We start from the raw sequence: 20,512 nt of genomic DNA, 5'->3' as shown, positions 1-20,512 counted from the left end.
CGATTTTGGTCTCCAATCGTGCAAAAATCACCGTTATCGAATCAACAAGGCTGTCATCGGGGACCATGTTAGTACACCACGACGCTCACGGCCCCACCAATTTACCATTTGCTCTGATACCATTTGGTTTGTTCATAATCGTCATAAATGACTAAGCAATTAACATAAGTTTACCAACATATTTAAACATTGACGTACTATCTACCATATTTTATGATTTTTGTCATCTAAAACATTGATGTCATGCCTTGCAAAAACACAATGATGCCACACAGATCAAGACCAAATGGCCGGACTTTCATGTATGTACTCCATAAATAACAAGCTTTGGGTAATATGATCTGAAAGTGAAAGCGGTCAATCTTCGTGTTAGGTGTACGACAGGTCCACTTTGATGCAAGACAAAGTAGGGGAAAAGTATAAAAAAAGTGCTACATCTATTATACGGCGGCCAATTTATTTTTAAATTTTCGACGCTTGCGTACTCTTTTCCGCAAATTTTAGTTGAAAATTATTGATGTGAATGCCGACCATCCTACATTGTATGATCGGCGTTGCATGATCGTTGTTGCATGGTTGGCATCAACATAGATAGCATTTGATTAAAAATAACATGGACGATATTTGCAATTTTCTTATAATTTTTTCTGAATCGTCAGCCACAGTGAGTTTAGAAATTTTTTAAGAAAATTGCAAAAATTATCCATGTTAACGCCGACCGTACCACGTATCACAATCTCGTCCATGTCAACAGTTTCCAGTCAAAATTTGCCTGGATGATCATATTGACTAATTGTCAAAGGACTTAGAACTAAATTGACCAAATTGAATTATTTAAGGCTGAATTGACATATGTCCAATAGGCTCGTGACTTTTTTTGTTACTATCCCCGACAAACTAGTATCCACGCCTTACACGATTTGCTTAACTAGTTCCTAAAATGCACATTACCATCCGTCTTAAAAGGTTACTACTTGAAGTCACTGATTTGCAATGACTCATAGAACATTGCATATCTTAAATATTCTAACTCGAAAAATTAATGCTGAAAATGTGGATAAATCATTTGATAAATTATAACTCCATAGGTGGATTTTTTTTCCTTCATAAGTTTTCCTCCATGGTCACCGAAAATAATTTATAGCTAACCATTCTCATTGAAGATGAAAATAATTTTCGTTAATTAATATTTGTAAGCGATAGAAGCTGTCAATCATTTTTTGAAAAATATCTTTTAAATTATTTATTTTTCATGAAGTAAACGGAGCCTTAACATTGTGAAAAAAATCCTATGTCCGTTTATTTATAATCATTTTTAACGACTTAACAATAAACATACGTTTACAAACGTAATTAACACATTGACCTAGATCTGTCATATTAGCAGGTGACTGTCATATGAATGCATTAATAAAAGATAAGATTCTCTTACTCGTTTTTGGATTCGTTGAGTGACAGTTTTTCTCCTTCTTCTTTTTTAATTTTTTCACTATTTGTCATGCTTTGCAAGGGCAAACCGATCAAGACCAATTGGCTGGACTTCTCGTATACAATAGAAAAATTAGCAAGCTTTGCACTAATGGACGACATAAGAGAAGTACAACGTTTGCGAAATTAGACACCGAGAAACTCGAAATTTCATCAGAAAATACACTAATTTAAACTACATAAACTTGCATATATGCCCAACAAACATGTCATAGTTTGAATTGCGTGCTCTCTCTCTCTCGAAGGGAAAATTATCAAAAAGTCATAAACCTATTGCAATTATGTAAATTCAGTCTTAAACTTTTTTTTTTTGTTGGTTCAGTCTTAAACCCTTTATAATTGTGCCAATTCAGCCCATCCGGCAAATTTTAGCCGACGGGCGCTAGCATGGACGCCGGCCGGCCAACAAGCAACATAATATTTTAATATTTTTTTATGCTTTATTAATCAATCGTTGTTATCGGCTCATAAGTTGTTGCGTCGTGGCCTGGGAAGTGTTTAATTTGTTGTGCAGATGCGTCTTGACTCGTATTAATCATTCGTTCTTACCGGCTCATAAGTTGTCGTGTTGTGGCCTCGGAATGTTATAAATAGGTCACCAGGGACCTGCAGTTTTGCGCCACACAAGCCTTTCCTTCTTCACTTCACTCTCTCTCCAGAAACCCTAAACTTTCTCTGCTTCACTCGTTCTTCTTTCCTTTTCCCCGCGTCCGAAAATGGCTGGAAACAATAGCTTCATGACCACCTTATTGGCCCTCCTTGACGACGACAAGTACACAAATGATGTCCCGAGCCAGCCACCATCCAGCATGGAACTAGTTGATGTCAAGTATTACTTGTCTGTCATCGAGGAAATCCTCGACGCAGCCACGGCCGTTGCTGAGAACACTCAGCCAAAGGTAAATTAGTGGACAAGCATGGTGAACGACATGTTGTAGTCCTAGGAACCTAACTAGTTCGTGGGACTTGCAAGGTGTTTCATAAGCTCTCTCTTTTTTTTTGCCTTTTTTTATAGCTAAACCTCTACGCTTAAGCCCCTGAATTATGAGTTAAAAACTTGTATATATATTGATGCTCGTGAATAACTTGTCACGTCTCTACTACATGTTACTCACAAAAACATGAAATTCATGGCAATTTCACTCTTGGCCAGCCAAAGATATATAAATTTTGCATGCTTTTATGTTCGCTACTTTTTCATGGTTGGGACTCACAAGTGAAATGAACTTTCAGGGTAACCAGGTTCAGAGCAAAAGCTCAACCTTGACTTCCAAGGGAATTTCTGCTTCTTTGTCATCCACAATCAACGAATTGTGTTGTCAGGTAATTTGACATTAACAGAGGCATTCCTCTCTCAAAAGAAGAAGAAGCAAACAGTCTTAAGTATTAGATTCTTGGTCTTTTCCTATGGCAATCTTCTCGATCTTTTTACTTCCCACATTAAATGTCAAAAACTATTTACGCGCCGGCAGATTACTTGCAAGGCCCAGCACACCAACGATGTGCGCCAAACAATGGAGTCGCTTCTCGGCCAGTTATCGGCCTTTTCATGGGATGCTAAGGCTGTGCTGACACTGTTAGCTTTAACGGTGCACTATGCCGAGAAATGGCATCTCGCCCAAATCGAAGAATCGGATGTCCTTTTCAGGTTAACGGGTATATTGAAAGGGTCGCTTGTGATTGGTAAGTCCTTGAACACGCAGCAGCGGGCCGAGGCTTTTATGGTATTTAACTATCTGATTAGGGACACTCTGAAGTTCACCCGGTACATTGTTGAGAACGACTCCAAAGGTTTCAGAGAGTTCGCGGCATCGATCAGCATATCAGGATATTTTAAGTTCATCATCGTAATCGTGCTTGGCTGCTCAGTTCAGTTCAGCGGCATGATCAGCACGGGCAATGAGTATGTTATGCCTTGCCTTTGCCTTTAAATGTTTCACTTCAATGCTCAACCTATTTTTTGATTACTTCAGGTTCCTAGAGCTAGATCTGTCGCCCTTCTTCAACCGCGTCACGAAGAGATACGAAGTCTTTATGGAATATGTCAAAATATACGAGCGAGAGAACGGTGAGATTATTTTCGTTCTCAAACAAAAAGTTGTCCATCTTCTCCAGATTCCGATCCATTTGATGAACAAAAGTACTTAAATTTAAAGTGATTCACATTATGCAGAGAAACTTCAGTATAAGAGAATCAAGGAACTTTACAGATCTCCTGCTGGTATTCTGAAGCTCGTGGCTGAAATGTTCTGCACTGAGAAGGATTCGCCGACAGTTTATCATTGCATTAAGAAGACAACGGTTAGCTTCTCAGTTCCAATAATCTTCGTCGACTTTGATTATAGTATATCAAATCATCAACTTACGAGTAATTAACTACGCTTGATCGCTGCTTGTTATAGGTAAAGGTGGAGGAGCTGCAGAGCAAGAACGTGATGCTGCTTATCTCAGAATTGAACTTGTCAAACGACGATTTTGCAATGCTTACCGCCATCTACAAAGCAAGCGCCTTCAAATCAAGTAATTACGAAATTCTGTGGGTTCCTATCGTGGACGAAAAAGACAGAGAGCAGTTCCTGAAGAAGAGATCTCAGATGACCTGGTACTCGTGCAACTCCATCGTAAGCAAGGCAGCAGCAAAGTTCATCAGGAAGCATTGGCAATTTAAGCAGCAGACGAAGCTTGTCGTGTTGAACCCAGAGGGGAAACTGGTGAACATGGAGGCAATGGCAATGATACGTCTTTGGCAATCGGAAGCCTTTCCGCCCACGTCGCAGAGGGGCTGGGCACTCTGGGAAAAGCACAGGAACAACTGGCTCAAGCTTGTGGTGGACACCGATCTAAGCGTAAGTTACAAATGCAGCGTGGTTTCGATTATCGCAAAATTTTGATACATGTAGTGTCACATGTTACCGAATTTCAAACAAGAATCATACGCAACATAGATTAAGAATCTCCTGACTTTGTCGATTTGTGTTCTTGTTCTTTTAACATGTCCCGTGTCTTGATTGTTGGCCAGTGGGAAATGAAGCCGCTTATATTCTTGTGCGGCTCAGCTGAAGACTCCAAGATTGTCGAACAGATTGACGACATCCTGAACAGTAAACTTGCCGCCTACAACATCAAATTCTTGAACATCAACACCAAGAGAAAGCAATTCCTATCTCGCCTCGAAAGCTGCATAGCCTGGAAGATGCAGGCGAAGAAGGAGATGCCCGATCCCCTGACGCTGGAGCTGCTCGAGCTCTACACCAGCTACAAGAAGCAAAGTGGGTTCGCCATTGTCGTGAGGGGGTCGAGCGTGATCGTCAACACTACTCTCACAGATCTCTGGAAAGTGCTGTCGGAGTACAGGTTGTGGATCAAGAAGGATACCAACAGAGACAATTTCGAGACCCACTTCCAAGCGTACTACAAGGCGGTCATAGTTATGCCGCAATGCTACCAATTCTCTATCCCGGACATGGCCGGTGACATACCGGAGTGCATCAAGTGTCCCATCGCCAATTGCACTCGGAAGATGGAGACGGTCGTCACCTTCAAGTGCTGCCACGGGGCGCATTGACCAGCCAATAACGCTGCCAAGCCCAACGCCTTCGTTTGGCTCTCCAGAATAAACACGGACTGCTTAGCTCAGTCACGTTTTCTCGTCGTTTCTTTCCTTTCCAGTTTGATAGTGCTTTCCATTATGTGTGGTTGGAGTATGTAACAGGGTTGTGCTTGTGCTGTCCACAGCTCGATGTACCGTGCGTGCAGATAGTGTGTGCAATGAAGAATAATGTAACAGGGTTGTATGCACAACTTGATGTACTGTGCATGAAGACTCTGTGCTACGAATAAAAGTTTTTCTGATCTTAAGAAGGTTCATTAGTTACATGAAGAGCTTTTCGTGTAATTTCCCAACGGCAACCGCAAAACAAAATTAGAAGAACTCTAGCTACTCTGGTCCCAAATTGGGTTCGACCAGTGCATTAGGCTTCGGGGACCTGATCCCCCAGATGGGTCATGTGGCGATACCCTAAACCCACGTGATCCAACGGATTGATATAGTCTAACAATATCACCTAGAGGGGGGCGAGCAAGTGATTTTCCAAACAACTTGACCAAATATTGAGAAATATAAAGATGTCAAGTTAGATATAAGCTTGACGGGGTAAAACAGAGTATTGTTATAATTATGTTCTGATTACATCAAGTAGTGCAATTTAGTGCTTCTATCAAATAGTAAATGAATATGAGCAAGAAGATAGAAGACAATGCACAAGGAGTTTATAATGCTTCAGTTTGACATATGTATATGTCCATTCTCCCACGATGACAATCTATTGGCAAGATTCCACTGGCAATCAATGAGAAATTGCGGTAGTAGATGCTCTTTCTACTCGAGCACTTCTTCTCGAAGTTGGGGCGGCATTTACTCAAGTTGATAGATCCCACTATCTCACAGTTAAGCACAAACTATCTCTATCAACACTTCTCAAAGCTTATAATATGAAAGCTCTTTGAAAACAATTGAAAGTATGTGAAACTTCTTCTCTTTTTTTTTTTTTTTTGCCATAGGTGAAACTTTGTTGAAATTTGGAATTATATACTCAAAATCTCATATTTCTTTGGCGCCTTGGTCTTCTTATGAACTCCTCAGCCTCCAAGCTTCTCGTTGGATAATCTTCAAGAGGAGCAATTTTCAAACTAGCCATTGGACAATTGTTTAGAAGATTAAGGTATTCCTTGAGGTCGATAAATAAGAATTTCCGTAGATTTGGTCGCCTATACAATCAAATCTTGGTTTTCATAAAATTGAGTGCTTCATCTATGGCAAGCACATTGTCTTTGGGATGATTGTCAAGCAAACGAGATATATTGCATGATTGAATATTTTCATGTATATAAGTTTGGTCAATCAAAATCTTAATCCAGGGATGAGATAAAGTAGCTCAAAATAATAATCTTGAATATCTTTACGAGGTTGTCGTTGCAAGTAGTGTAAATGCTCCGCTTATATCCACAATCACCAATTAAATCCGACTTTCCAGTTTTCTTACGAGGATAGCATTATGCTAATATTAAAATTGATCGGGCATCTATCAATACTCAAGTTGATCGTGCATCTACCAAACTGGCTATATTCAACTGTTTCTCAAGACATTTTAAATACGATAGTGATATAGATTCTAACATCGTGATAACTCCAGGTTTATATGAACTTCACACGGAATCTTTTCATTGATAATATCAAAGGCTTGTTTAACGTGGATATCACCTAAAACCCAAACAACTCATGTACTGATCATGATCCATGTAAATCATGGATAATTTTGTCAACTGCAAAATATATTAAGAGGTTTTCCCAACACGGATCACTTGCACTCGGCCTATATGTTCCGTCGGCTCGTGCAATGATTTATCATGTAAGAGAGGATTATTAGGGTGTGAGAGCTGTGTGCTCTATATAGTATCTTCCAAGAGAGTGTCGAACTATACTAGATCGAAGTCCTTTCTTAAGTTTACGTGTATTGAATATTGAGTCAGCACTTATCTTCTCGTTAGTTTGTGATAATGTCTGATTTTATCCCCACATTTTTATTGAGAATTTCCTATTTGAGTCACAAAAGAAAATGTGAGCTCTCTAATTTCATCCTTCACATATTTCAGTTTTGGGGGTGTGATTCATTCTCTCCATCAACAAGAATGCATGGGGATATTTTATAATTAGATGGAGTATAGAAGCTTAGGTGCATCCCCAACATTATAGATAGAACTAATTATGCTATACGCACCCTTTTATTCCTTATCCATTCAGTCAATTTCATGGCTTATGAACTTTTAACTACGTTATGTTTAAAAAAAGCTTTCCTGCAAATCTTGTTCTTACATCTAGTCTAGAATGATTCTCAGTTAGAAGTTCTCTTGACTACAATTACTAACAAATCCTTCTTTATTAAATTAATCAAAAATAAGTTTGGACGCAACAATTAGATAAAGAGATTTTAATTTCTACATAGATAGTGAAAATAATATATTTTGACTAGTCGGATTTCAGTTTACTAAGTTCAGAACTACAATTACTACAAATGTCTAGGAGAATTGTCCAAAAAGTCCTCAAATTGTTATATGACACTGAGTTAGCCATAAACATTCTAATTTGGTCAATGTATTCTAAAATATTTTCATGGTTTTCTAATGTAATCTATTCAACCAATTTAGGTTAGAAAAGTGACACGGCCGGCGGACAACCAAGACAATCTTAAATGAAACAAGTACGCTTCGGCAAGACTATGAATTGGCAGTCGTACTTACCCAATATTTTACCTAAACTCTTGATTAAAGGAACTAATCGAGATTTCAATTGGTGGGTTACAAGTATAGATACCAGCCTCTTGTATTGTTAGTTAAATTCGCATTGTGATTGGTGTTTATATTCGTAACTCCCCAATCAGAATCTTGATTTAAAAACACAGCCCTTCAGACCACGTGAAACATGATTTCTGATCGTGCGTTGATCATTATAAATATGAATTGAGCAGCAGATGCATTCCATATGCGGCGATTCTTGACTGAAGACCAAAAACGTCAACGCGTCCTTGTGCACATACGCCAGCGTAAACTGACGTCAAAGCATTTAGGAATTAATACATATTTGCTTTGCGGAAAACATTTTCCTTCTGGCATTTGGATGGCTTAGGAAAATTAAAAAATTAAAAGTTATTTTTTCAAAATATGATAAAAAAAATTAAAAAATAAAATTAGATTTAAAAAAATAAAAATTAACAGAAATTTTCTTAAATAAAAACTTTTATTAAAAATAAATTTAAATAAGCTAAAAAAAATTAGCAAAAGAAAATTAAAAAAAAAATACCTTAGGCGATGAGGGCTTGCAGTAACCCTCACAGCATCTGCCCTACCATCGCCAGCAATGGCCGATGAGGATGGGGTATGGCCACCTGCCGAGAACCTCTGTTGCCCTCACCCGGATCAGGCGAGGGTCGCCGGCCCCCGTTCTCATCCAGATTGGGTGAGGTCGCCCGCTCCCGCCTAGGCCTAGCCGAGGGTGGCCACTAGCAATGGTTGGCCGTTGGCGGTTGCCCTCGGCCAAACTTGGACGAGGGTCGGCGACCCTCATCCGATCTAGGTGAGGGCCGTCACCCTAGGCGAGGATCTCGGTGTCCTCACCCGCGGTTGGTGGGGGTCACCATCCCCCGCTCGGGGCTCGATGACCCCCGCTGGCTATGCTTCACCGTTGCCGATCATTGTTGGTGATGGTGGGGTGGCGGCGATGGGGATGCAGCCCTCGCCGCCGTCCTTCCCCCTTTTAAAATTTTTTTACCTTTTTTTGTATTTAACAACTTATTTTTTAAATTATGTTAAATAAAAAATTTAAATTTAAAAAAATGCCACATGGACCTTCGGCGAGCCACGTCAGTATTATATATTAATAAAAAAGTGCCAAGAATATCGGAATTGACACTTAAGTGATCCTTTTTAAAAAAATTTGACACTAAAATGATCCAATGGAAACTTTTGGCACCAAAGTAATATTCGTACGCAACTTTTGGCAACCAAAAGTGTCGTTTTCCCCCTATATATGATTGAACTCTTTAGATACTTCAAAATTGAAATTGACAAGATTTAACTGTGATTATGCAATTAATTCAAAAAGTTTACCACTAATCATGTTTCTAGTCCTAATTTATTCACGAATTTTGCACAATCATGTAATATGACCCTTTAAGAATATACTACAAAATTGATTTTCCTCCGTGAGTTTATCTCCATGGTTGGAGCCCTATTTCAAGTAATCAAATTCCACTAGATGAAATTTGCCGTGCAATTCGGCAAAAATAAAGTAAACTTACTTTTCCTTTTGCTTTCTTGGGTCTGTAAATTGCACTTACTTAACCTCGTGAAAGGATTCGCTTTGGTCATAATCATAATCAATGACTCAACAAGTAACATAAGTTTACCAACGTATTTAAACATTGACCTAGATCTATCATACTTATCATGTTGGCTTCTAACAGTGACGTCATGGCTTGCAAAGGCACAATGACGTCACCCAGATCAAGACCCTATGGCTGGACTTCACGTATATACTAGAAAAACAACAGGTTTGGAGTAATGACCAGGAAGAAAATCAGCAGCGCAGCACAAAAAAGTACATGTTATGGACCATAATAGCTGGCCAATTAAAGGGGTGATAATTCTTTACCCTAGTAGACACAAATTAGACATATTTGAGGTTTTCAAGTTCATGGCCAACCCCTTATTACTTCTTGGGCTGTAATTGCTATTCTTTTTGCTGGACGATTTTTGACAAGATAGATAGAGCTCCATAAAACTAATTAGCTATTGAGAAACACCAATCTGTAATAATACATAAGTCTGTAGCATGTTCAACAAACATATGATTGTTTTGCTTTGTCTGCTCTCCCTTTCGAAGGCCGCACACTCACTATCGAATGTTCGAGTCTTGATTCTGCAGAGGCGGTTGTAACTCTATACGGTTTGCTACTCATGGATTTTAGAAGATCTTGTATTTATGAATGGTAGTCTGCACCATTAGGCTATCAACTGCTCAAGTTTTGATCATTTGTATTTGCTGAGTATGTGATACTCATCCGACATACTCGCAAAAGTCATTGATCACATATGATCAGTTTCCACGTATGTGCGTAGCGCATACACAATTAAGAAATAATATTTTGAACTTTTTCTTTGTTAGAGAGATATTCTGCCCCTGTTAACATATAATAGGATTGTGTATTCTCTTCCTTGATTAATCCATTTTTCTCCGGTTAACATCACTGGTGAATCTAACTAGATATATTAACAGGCTCGCATTTGAGCTCCTTCTTGTCGATCTCTCCAGGTGAAAGTATCGGTTTCTACTTAGAGCTCCTAACAAATGATGTCAAAACCAATGATAGCAATGCGGTCCCAATGCATGTACACGGGGGGCAAAGCATTGTCATGCATTTAGGAATTAATATTGGACAGACGTCACAAATTGATCAAGGGACTGGGAGTTCAGAAACTCCAAGTATATAAAAAGACCAAGGATCGACATGATTTTCATTGCCAACCCAAACTTGCCATTTGATCAAACTCAAATATTTTTTTTTTTTGTTTTGTTTTTGCATCGAGGAGGTGAGATAATTCAAATTCAGATCCGCACATAGGGGCCACGTTTGAGATATTGAGATCAAAATCTCCTCCGCGTCATGTTAAATATATAGTTCCATTTATGGTCGTCTAACATCATTTGTTTTTTGAAAACATTTATTATATTGTGTACCCATATATCATTCAACTCTTTCAATCACATCTAAATTGGAAATTGACAATTTTAACTGCAATTATGCATTTAATTCAGAAAGCTTACAACTAATCATGTTTATAGTCCCATTTATCCATTAATTTTGCAAAATCATGTACTATGACACTTTAAGAATATGCTGCCAAATTGTTTTTCCTCCATAAGTTTATCTCCATGGTTGGAGCCTTATTTCAAATGATCGAATTGATGCCGAGAGAGAGTGTTGAGAAGTAGGAGGTAATACACGTGAGAAACTAAGGGGATAGAATATTTGCCACCCATAAGAATCCACCTAACGGATAAGAGCAAAATAAGAACAACTCCTTATTCTCAAGCCAAAGGCAATAATCTATGAATCAATCAAGTCTGCCTCTTTCATTCATCTTTGTATGCTTATATAGACGCGCATAGAACAACCCTCTAAGCATAGTGACTCTTCATAGGAAAAAACTAAGCACTTAAAGTCTTAGGAACTAGAGAAGTAATAAAGTACTAGAAACTAGAAACTAGAAAATACATTAAACACTTAAGGGCCTATTTGGCAAAGATTCCGATGCAAAAAAGTAGTTCCGATTAGAATCATATTTTATTATTCTATTCCCTATATGTTTCTTAAAGAATCGAAACACATTTGATAATTGCACAAAATTTTTGTCCTCGAACAGAAACGCATTGTTCAATTTTGCCCCTTTTTTGAAGATTTTAAAATTTTTTTGGTTAAATGTAATTTAAAAAATTTATTTAAAAATATTAGTTGTTAGTAAATTTTCAAATATAATTTTAATTTTTTTTTTAAAGTTCAGAAGTCCATGTGGACTTAATTTTTTTAAAACCTGAGACTTCGTTCTTTTTTGTGATTCTCAAAAATGATTCTGTTTTCAAGAATCAAATTTTTTTATTTTTGTTTTTGCTTCAAAACTGTTCTCAAGAATAGAATTAGAATCACTAATGTTACCAAACATATTTCTCATCCTTTTTTGTTTCGGAGAATAGAATCAAAGAATCACAATCGTTGTCAAATAGATCCTTAGAGACTTGAATCTTGACTCTTCGAGAACTACAACATATTCAAGACTTTTAAAAACTTGGACTCAAATTTGTTCATCTCCTTGGGCAGTTGAATAAACACCTTAAAAGATCAACAAACATTAACGGAAATCATATGGAGCAGCACCCAATTGATAGGTACTCTATCGATAATCTCGAAATCAGCAACATCTTATAAATCGGTAACAAGGAGGTCAGTTGGTAACTTAGGAGATCGGTCACTCTTTTGTATTACCGACATCTTCAAGGAATGCTCTAGCATCACAAATTCCACTGGATGAGATTTGGAGTGCATAGATACGCCGTAAAATCTTATAAGACCGACAAAAATGAAGTACACTTAACCCCATGGAAAGTTTCGGTTTGTTCATAATCATAATAAATGACTCATTGATTAACATAAGTTTACCAACCTATTTAAACATTGACCTAAGATCTATCATATTTTATGATTTTGTTATCCAAAACATTGATGTCGTGTCTTGCAAAAGCACAATGATGTCAAACAGATCAAGACCAATCATGCTTCTAGTCCTATTTATTCACGAACTTTGTACAATCATGTAGCATGACCCATTAAGAATATACTGCAAAATTGGTTTTCCTCCATAAGTTTGTCTCCATGGTCGGAGCCCTATTTCAAATGATCAAATTCCACTAGAAGAAATTTGGAGACCATAGAAGACCATAGAAGACGCCGTACAATCCGGTAAGATTGGCAAAAATGAAGTACGCTTTAACCTTGTGGAAAGATTCGCTTTGTTCGTTATCATAGTCAATGACTCAACAATCAACATAAGTTTACCAATGCATTCGAACATTGACTTAGTTCTATCATATTTATGATTTTTTGGCATCTAAAACAGTGACGTCATGCCTTGCAAAGGCACAATGGTGTCACCAAGATGAAGACCAAATGGCCGGACTTCTTGTATGTACAAGAAAAATAATAAGCTTTGAGTTTCATGACCGGAAAGAAAATAAGCACAAAAAGCAAATGTCATGGACCACGAGAGTTGATCGAATGATGACAAATGGGTGATAATTCTCGACACAAATTAGACACATTAATTGAAATTAGGTATAGAGGAACTCGAAAGTGATCGAAAAATGCACTAAACTATAAATACATAAGTTTGTAGTATGTTCAACATACATGTCATTGTTTTGCTTTGTCCGCTCTCCCTCGCGAAGGCAAATCAATGTGTAATATTTTTGTTCTGTTAAAGTTCCAAGTATTCATAAAAATAAGATTCAAAGCGTGTATATCGCAAGATTTGAATTAAGGAAAAAGTAAAAAATAAGTGTCTACCTAGACACGCCAACATCGAAAGAGAACAAACAGCCACATAATGTAAAATCCTTTGCCAACTAAAAATAGGAATATTAATTCAACTCGGAGTAAGTTTTTGGTAATGGACAGTCTCGGAATCGGCAACAAGCTTTTAAATCGGCAACAAGGAGTTATATCAGTAACTTGGGATAAGTACAAGACAAGTGTTATAACTTTTATACGGCGTTCATTTGAGTGCCATAATTTTCAAAACGTTTACTTAAGTGCCATGTCGGAGCAAAATCGTTCACTTGAGTGCCATTTTTGCCAAAAAAACCTGACGTAGACTTTTTGTTATTATTTTATTAATTTCTCGGTGCCACGTGGATTTTCTTTACATTTTTAAATATTTTTTGGAACTTTTTTTATTTTTTATTCATTTTTATGTTTTTATTTTAATTATTTAATATTTCAAAAAAAAAAGAGAAACCCTTAGGTTTCTCGGTGGTGGCCGGCGAGGTCACTAGCGAGGGTCTCGCCAACCACCTCGCCCCGGGCCAACGAGGCACGAGGGCCCCGGCCGACAGCCGTTGCGGCCTCGGCAGCCACGGGCGAGGTCGAGAAGCCCTCGCTAGATCCGGGCGAGGCCTCCCGCCCTCGCCGGCCACTACAAAGAAATCAAGGGTTTGGCCCTTTTTAAAAAAAAAAATTCAATAATTAAACAAACTAGAAAAATAAATTTTGCAAAAAAAAAAAAGATGAATTAATGAAAATTTCCACGTGTATATTAAATATTAAAAAAAAATCCTCTCGTCGGCGCCACGTTAGCTTTCCCGGCATCCATGTCAACTTTTCCGATGTCTACATCAGCGATGGTACTTAAATGAATGATTTTTGAAAGTTATGGCACTTAAGTGAACGTTTTAAAAATTATGACACTCAAATGAACGTCGTACAAAAGTTATGGCACCGATAGTGTACTTATCCTCAATAACTTAGGAGATCGGCAACTCTTTTGCATTATCGGTGGATAAGTACACAATGAGTGCCATAACTTGTGTACGGCGTTCACTTATGTGCCATAACTGTCAAAACGTTCATTTAGGTACCATAACTTTTTAAAATCATTCACTTGAGTGCCATGTTGGAGCAAAATCGTTCACTTGAGTGCTACAACAACTTTTCCGGCGAGCCACGTCACATTTCCGGCGTGCCATGTCAGCTTTTCTAGCGCGCACACCAACATGGCACTCAAGTGAACGATTTTTGAAAGTTATGGCACTTAAGTGAACGTTTTTAAAGTTATGGCACTCAAGTGAACGCCGTACAAAAGTTATAGCACTTCTAGTGTACTTTTCTCGCATTATCGACATCATTAAAGGAATGCTCCGGCATCAACCATCCATGGTTATTGTCATTGTCATTACTCTAAAAGGAAATGAGTTTTACTTATAGACATAAATTGACAATGTTTTTGGGATATAAAACCCCTACTCTAGTTAGTCAATTGAAGTTTTCTATGGCTATGTTATGCCACAATAAGCCAACGTGTCAGCTTATACCAGGTCAAGTTAAGTTGTCACTGAAGTTTAAGTCCTTACAAATACATAATTAAACCATTAAGTCAGTTTCCACATGGAACCCTAATGTTAGAGTTCAAAGAAATAATAAAGTTTCGCTTCTTACCAACTCATAATGCCTCGTCTTCTTCCGAAGGAGTGCTATAAATAGGTTATGTACGCTGGCACAACAATACAGTCTACTTCTGCATTTAGCCTTCTTGCCTTTCCCTTTTCTCTTTTGCCTCCCTTCGATCAGGAATGGCTGGGACAAATGACCACAAAGTGATAAGAGACTTGGTAGCTCTCTTGGACGACGACAAGTTCGTGAACACAGCACTGAGAACACATGCACCGGATGAAGAAGAATTCGACGACGGATCTCTCTTTGTCCTAGTCGAGAATGTCCTCCATACAGCTACAACGATCGTCGATGCTTTTCTGAATTCCAATACGGTAAGGTCGCCGGAGAGTATTTTAACTAGTGATGGGGTTGGGTCCATGGGCACGGAGAACACCCTCCTGACAGATATAATAGACTTTAAAAACATGGATCCTGAGGTATTTTGCCTCGATTTACCCTAAGCTGATATAAGGTTTTTCGTCATTAGAGAGAGACCGGAGAATAAACATTCTATAGATATGCTCTACTTATGCACATCTAACCATGAGTAATTTGTTGCAGGACACCCAGCCACGACAGATTGAAATCGCATACACACCCCCAACAGAACATTTTGTTCACCCGGTATCCATTATCAACGAAGTGCGCTGTCAGGTATTTACACATGCTTATCATCCATATAATGAGGGATGCATTTACTTTAGTTCATTTTTTAGATATGTGCTTTAATCGGAGTCTAGGACTTTAACAAATACAGTTCATGTTTGTCGCGGGCTAAAGTTCGAGAACCTTAGGTTAATGGATTATCAGATTAATTAAATTAATTAACCTAATTCGGACTCTCCCAAGCCCTACTGAGTAGCAATTTAAGTTCATTTCATGCAAAGTATATTCAATTGGAGCCGCCACTAATTATTTATGGAAGGTTAATTAGAAACCTTAATAAGATATCGGGAGGAATATCTTATTTCTGCGAACCAGAGAAAATGAGTTCGAGGACTTTATTGCATTAATTTGGAAAATTAATGCCATTTCGGTACCAATTTCATGAAAAATCCATTTTGATTGATTGATGTGAATCGAATGATTAATTTGGGAAAAATGTGATATGAAAGACCATATGATATAACGAAAAAATGATTTGATTTTTTTGTGTTTTCTCGGAAAAATAAAACAACCAAAAGCTTGAACAAAAATAAACAAAAATGCTCAATAATATACCTTTTAATTTCGAATTTTTCTATAAATTCACTCATTCCCAAAGATTTGCGCTAGAGCAAAATTTTATCAACTACACCCTTGAAGATTCAAGCCGGTATGCGGATAGATGTATAGAATACCATCATCCCTTTTCCAAAGGGCAGAGCACAAAAATTCTATACTAAATTATAAGCTCATTCCATAAGATCATGGCTAGTGAAATATAATTTATTTTCCAAAGGGTCTAGGAACAAGGAAGCATATATTATGAGCATGTTTGTTTATAAACGTGCAAACTATATAAAAAAAAGGAAAACAAACAAACAAACAAGACTAGATAAAGCAAGAATGGACAAGCTTAATTGAATTTTAGAAAATTAGAGGGGTGACCGAAAATATGCAAGTGGGGTCCACCTTTCCTCGTCCAAAGTTCGATTTAAAGTTTGAGAAAATTATCTTTAAGGATTGGAAAATTTGGTTTCAGATAATTTTCAAAATTTTGGATAATTATCCGATTCAAATAAATCTCATCCATAACATCAAATAACATCCGACAACTAGCAAGATATTGCCATTCAAACAACTCAATATGCAAGAGATAAATATCCAAATTAAAGTTTATCCATGATAGATCAAATATTATCCAATTCAAGTATTCCCATAGATTAGACAAATTCTAAATCGGTGATCATTATCCACAACATAGAAAAATCATCATAAAATCATAGGACAAGGATATCCACCATCATGTAATTTGGCCTCCAAGAGAGAGAATGCCGATTGTGTTTTAATACCTTGATGAATACATGTCGAGTTGCAATTAAAAGTGAAAAGTTAAACATTATTTGCTAATTCTTGTTAAGAACTGAAAATTGAGTATTGTTGCATAAAAATTCTGATCTTTTAAGTAATTTCGATTCGATCATAAAATTGCTTGAATGTTCTTGAGAATTGATGTAATTTGATTGGAAAAACTCTTTTCTGAAAGTTAAAACTTGTTCGGCATTTTTCTAAGATCAAATTGAATTAATTTGAAAGAATAAGGATTTTTAATGAAATAAAATTGATTTTTCACTTGACAATTTAATTACAATTTTCAGCCCCGAATGATGATCATGGACTTTCATTGAATCCCGTGCTCTTGTGGGCTCTCTTGTGCATCCTGGGCCTAATCGGGCTCTAATTAATTAAATAGATAATTAACTAAAGCCTTACATAATTAAATGGGTAAAATGAGCTGATTTTAATTTGAGTTTAGGTCCAAACCCTCATGAGTATTCAGCACACCTATACTCAAGCCTTGGACGAATTTTCCTAATCAAGTAACGGGCTTATCTCGAATTCTCGGGCTCAAGTAAGGCTTCTTTCAAATAATGGACATTAAATTGAAAGCCTTAATAACTAAAGTGACTGTGAATGAACCAAATCGAGCTTGAAATCAGGTCCAATTGCCCCCTATAAAATTTGTCACACCCCATGGTGTTAGTCAAAAATTTCAAGCTAAGTGTGGTCCAGTTGCTATGTCCCAAATGAGCTCAATTGCTTCATCTCTGGCTTAAATGCATGACTGATAGAAAATAAATATGCTATGTATGAGAAAATTATTTTTGTGAGAACTACAAGCAATTATCATTTTATGCTTAAATGAATGATTTACTGAAAATCAAAATTTAAGTATTAATAATATTAAACTATGCCTACCATGACAAATCACATGCAAGGCTCTTGACACTAACGATGTGCATCGAATAATGGAGTCGCTGTTTGGCGAACTATCGCACTTTTCGTGGCACCAAGGCAGTGGTGACCTTGTCGGCTTTGGCGGTGTTCTATGCTGATTTTTGGCAAGCTGTGCAAAGTCAACAATCGGAAGCCTTTTGAATTCGATGGCCATGTTGAAGGGTTTCCTGCAATCACCAAAAAGTCGGAAACATCGAAACAAATGTTTATAACACTCAATGATTTGATCAGGATGGCCTTGGACATGACCAAATGCATTGTGGGCTTCGAGCGCCATAGCAAGGACATCCCAGAATTGTGCACAGCGATAAATGTATCGACCATTGCATATTAGATTACTTTGGTCGTTCTTGTTTGCTCCGTTCGGTTCACCAGCATCATCACCATGAGCTATGAGTACGATTCATTTTCGTCTTCTGGATATCATATATCCCGTGATTTTCATTTTTACCTACAAGGGTGATTCCAATTATATTCTCTTTGCATCTTTTGGCATTGCAGGTATCAACAGCCGCTACATCTTAACGATTTCACTCGTAGAGTCAAAATGATAGAAAATCTTATCAAGAAACAACTTAAAGATTTCGAGCAAAAGAGCGTGAGTTCCTTTTGAGTCCATAGCATAAACAAGTGCCAAACAACACAAGTTTAATTTAACCGAACATGAGTAATCTCAAATAGGTCTTAATCTTGGTTACTTGGTAGATCGCATTGATCATCTCTCATGTATCATGCTATGTCATATAGCTTAAATAGATTGCACATAAAACGTAAGGACGTAGTATGACTTCTTTGCATCGTAAATGAGTCCTGATCTATGAGTAATGCTTGGAGCATTAAATCAACTACATAATAAATGATTGATAAAATCTAAATGATCTTCAAGCAAATAGGCCTACTATTTTCATCTCTATCAACCTAGATAAATCATGGTGTCGACGTTTTGTTCAACGCCTTGGAACAACTGTTACAAACTTCATCGGTTGCACTAGCTAGACTCGTGACAGCTTTATGTGATTAAATGATTCATTGTGCAGAGGAAATTAGAGAATATCAAAGGCTCAAGAAGTTTCTTGTGAACCCTACGAGGAATGTGCAGCTTATCAAGGCCTTGTTCGACATTTGGAGCGAGCCAGAACCGCCGTGTTTGGGTCCCAAGAAGCCAAAGGTTAGCTTCCCAGTGCTTGGTATTTAGAGTTCTGGAAGTTGTAGTCATTCCAGCTTAATCTTGTTGTCTAGCTGTTAGAATGAATCTATTCATTTTTTGAGAGAAAAATAAGTACTTTGTGGAATATGCACCAGCTCCATGCATCCATAACAAACATGGCTTCTGAGGAAGTTCTTTTTTTGTTTCTTGAAATTCATGTTCATCAACAATAGAAGAAAATCAACATGATGCTAACTTCTTATGAATTTGATCTCAATCGTGGTACTACCAGGTCTCCATCGAAGCAGCATTGGGTGGGAAAAGCGTGTTGCTGCTCATTTCAGATCTGAATTTAAAGAACGATGAACTGGCAGAATTTCTCAATATCTACAGCACGCGTGCCTTCAAAGAGAGAAACTATGAGATCGTGTGGATTCCGATCCTGGAGCAAGTGACCCAGGCCTCACTAATGCAATTCTCGGCAAAGCAAAAGCCGATGCCGTGGTACTCGCCATGCAACCCTAAAAAATATCAGCAATGTTGTTATCCAAATTGTCAAGGAGGAGTGGAATTTTTGGAAAGAGATTATTGCGGTGGTGTTGAACCCGCAAGGGAAGGTAGAGAACAAGAACGCAATGCCGCTGATCCGTGTTTGAGGATTCGAAGCCTTCCCGTTGATGGAATCAAGCGGTTGGAATCTCTGGAGTAGGCAAGATATCAACTGGCTTGAGCTTTTGCTCAAAGGCGGCGTCCCCAGAATTCAAGAATTAGTAAGTGAATTTTTGCCCGATCCTTTCGAAATCGCGACTCTGCTATATCTCCCATGTTTCGCTGACATGTACTATCGATGATTGAGTGTTTCTTCCATTAATCAAGCTAACAAAAATTAAGCTTAAACTTCAGGGATAAGAAAGCAAACTTTTATGTTAGAGGAGAACGTGTGATTGACCATACCGTGAATCGCAACTTTAATTGACATTTTGCGCCTCTCATGTTTGATGCATCAGATCAAGAACGAGAATCTCATCGTTTTCTTGTACGGAGGAGAAGACATGGACACTGTTCAAAAGATCGAGGATTGCTTAAAGAAAATCCAAAAGGATGGTATCCACATGGAATTCATCAATGCCAGTAAGATCAAGTCATTTTACGCTCGTGTAGAGAGCCGCATGTTCTCCAAGATGCAGACCAAAGCAGAAGTTCAGGATTCCTTAATGCGAGACCTTCTTAATCTTTACACCAACTACAAAAAGAATCGTGGATTCACTGTTGCTTGTGCCCGTGAATACTTCTCTGGCCGCGGCATAGGAGGTGTTGTTCAAGTACGAATCAACTTAGAGGAAGAAGGTGAAGGAGATGGGAGTGGCCTTCGAAGCCGCTTTCAAAGAGTGCTACGACAAGGACTTTGTTCCGCCGCCTTGCCACCGTTTCTACATCCCCAACATGGTCGGGTGCAATCCGGAGATCGTGAAGTGCGCCGATTGTCACAGAATAATGAATGACATGGTCATGTTCGAATGTTGTCATGGCAAACATTGATGCCTAGCTTTCTAAGCCTAGAAACAAAAGGGGATTTGTTCCCGCAGTCCAATTTATGTATTTCCAGTTTGAATTGAGAATA

General features: G+C 37.9%; 1 protein-coding gene across 1 annotated transcript in view; it reads left to right on the top strand.

The window, feature by feature from the left end:
* Nucleotides 1-2,204: 2,204 nt before the first annotated feature.
* The window catches only part of LOC115750296 (protein SIEVE ELEMENT OCCLUSION B-like), a 37,892-nt gene continuing 19,584 nt past the window's right edge, over nt 2,205-20,512 (top strand). Inside the window, exons 1-6 of the mRNA XM_048277645.1 lie at nt 2,205-2,387; nt 2,722-2,811; nt 2,961-3,391; nt 3,462-3,556; nt 3,662-3,789; nt 3,891-4,334. Coding sequence (XP_048133602.1) covers nt 2,205-2,387; nt 2,722-2,811; nt 2,961-3,391; nt 3,462-3,556; nt 3,662-3,789; nt 3,891-4,334 — 1,371 coding nt within the window. The remainder of the gene's footprint in view (nt 2,388-2,721; nt 2,812-2,960; nt 3,392-3,461; nt 3,557-3,661; nt 3,790-3,890; nt 4,335-20,512) is intronic.

Source organism: Rhodamnia argentea, chromosome 1, assembly GCF_020921035.1.
Source record: "Rhodamnia argentea isolate NSW1041297 chromosome 1, ASM2092103v1, whole genome shotgun sequence".
Lineage (NCBI taxonomy): Eukaryota > Viridiplantae > Streptophyta > Magnoliopsida > Myrtales > Myrtaceae > Rhodamnia > Rhodamnia argentea.
Note: the sequence above shows the minus strand (reverse complement) of the source record. Positions and strands in the feature narration are given on the sequence as shown.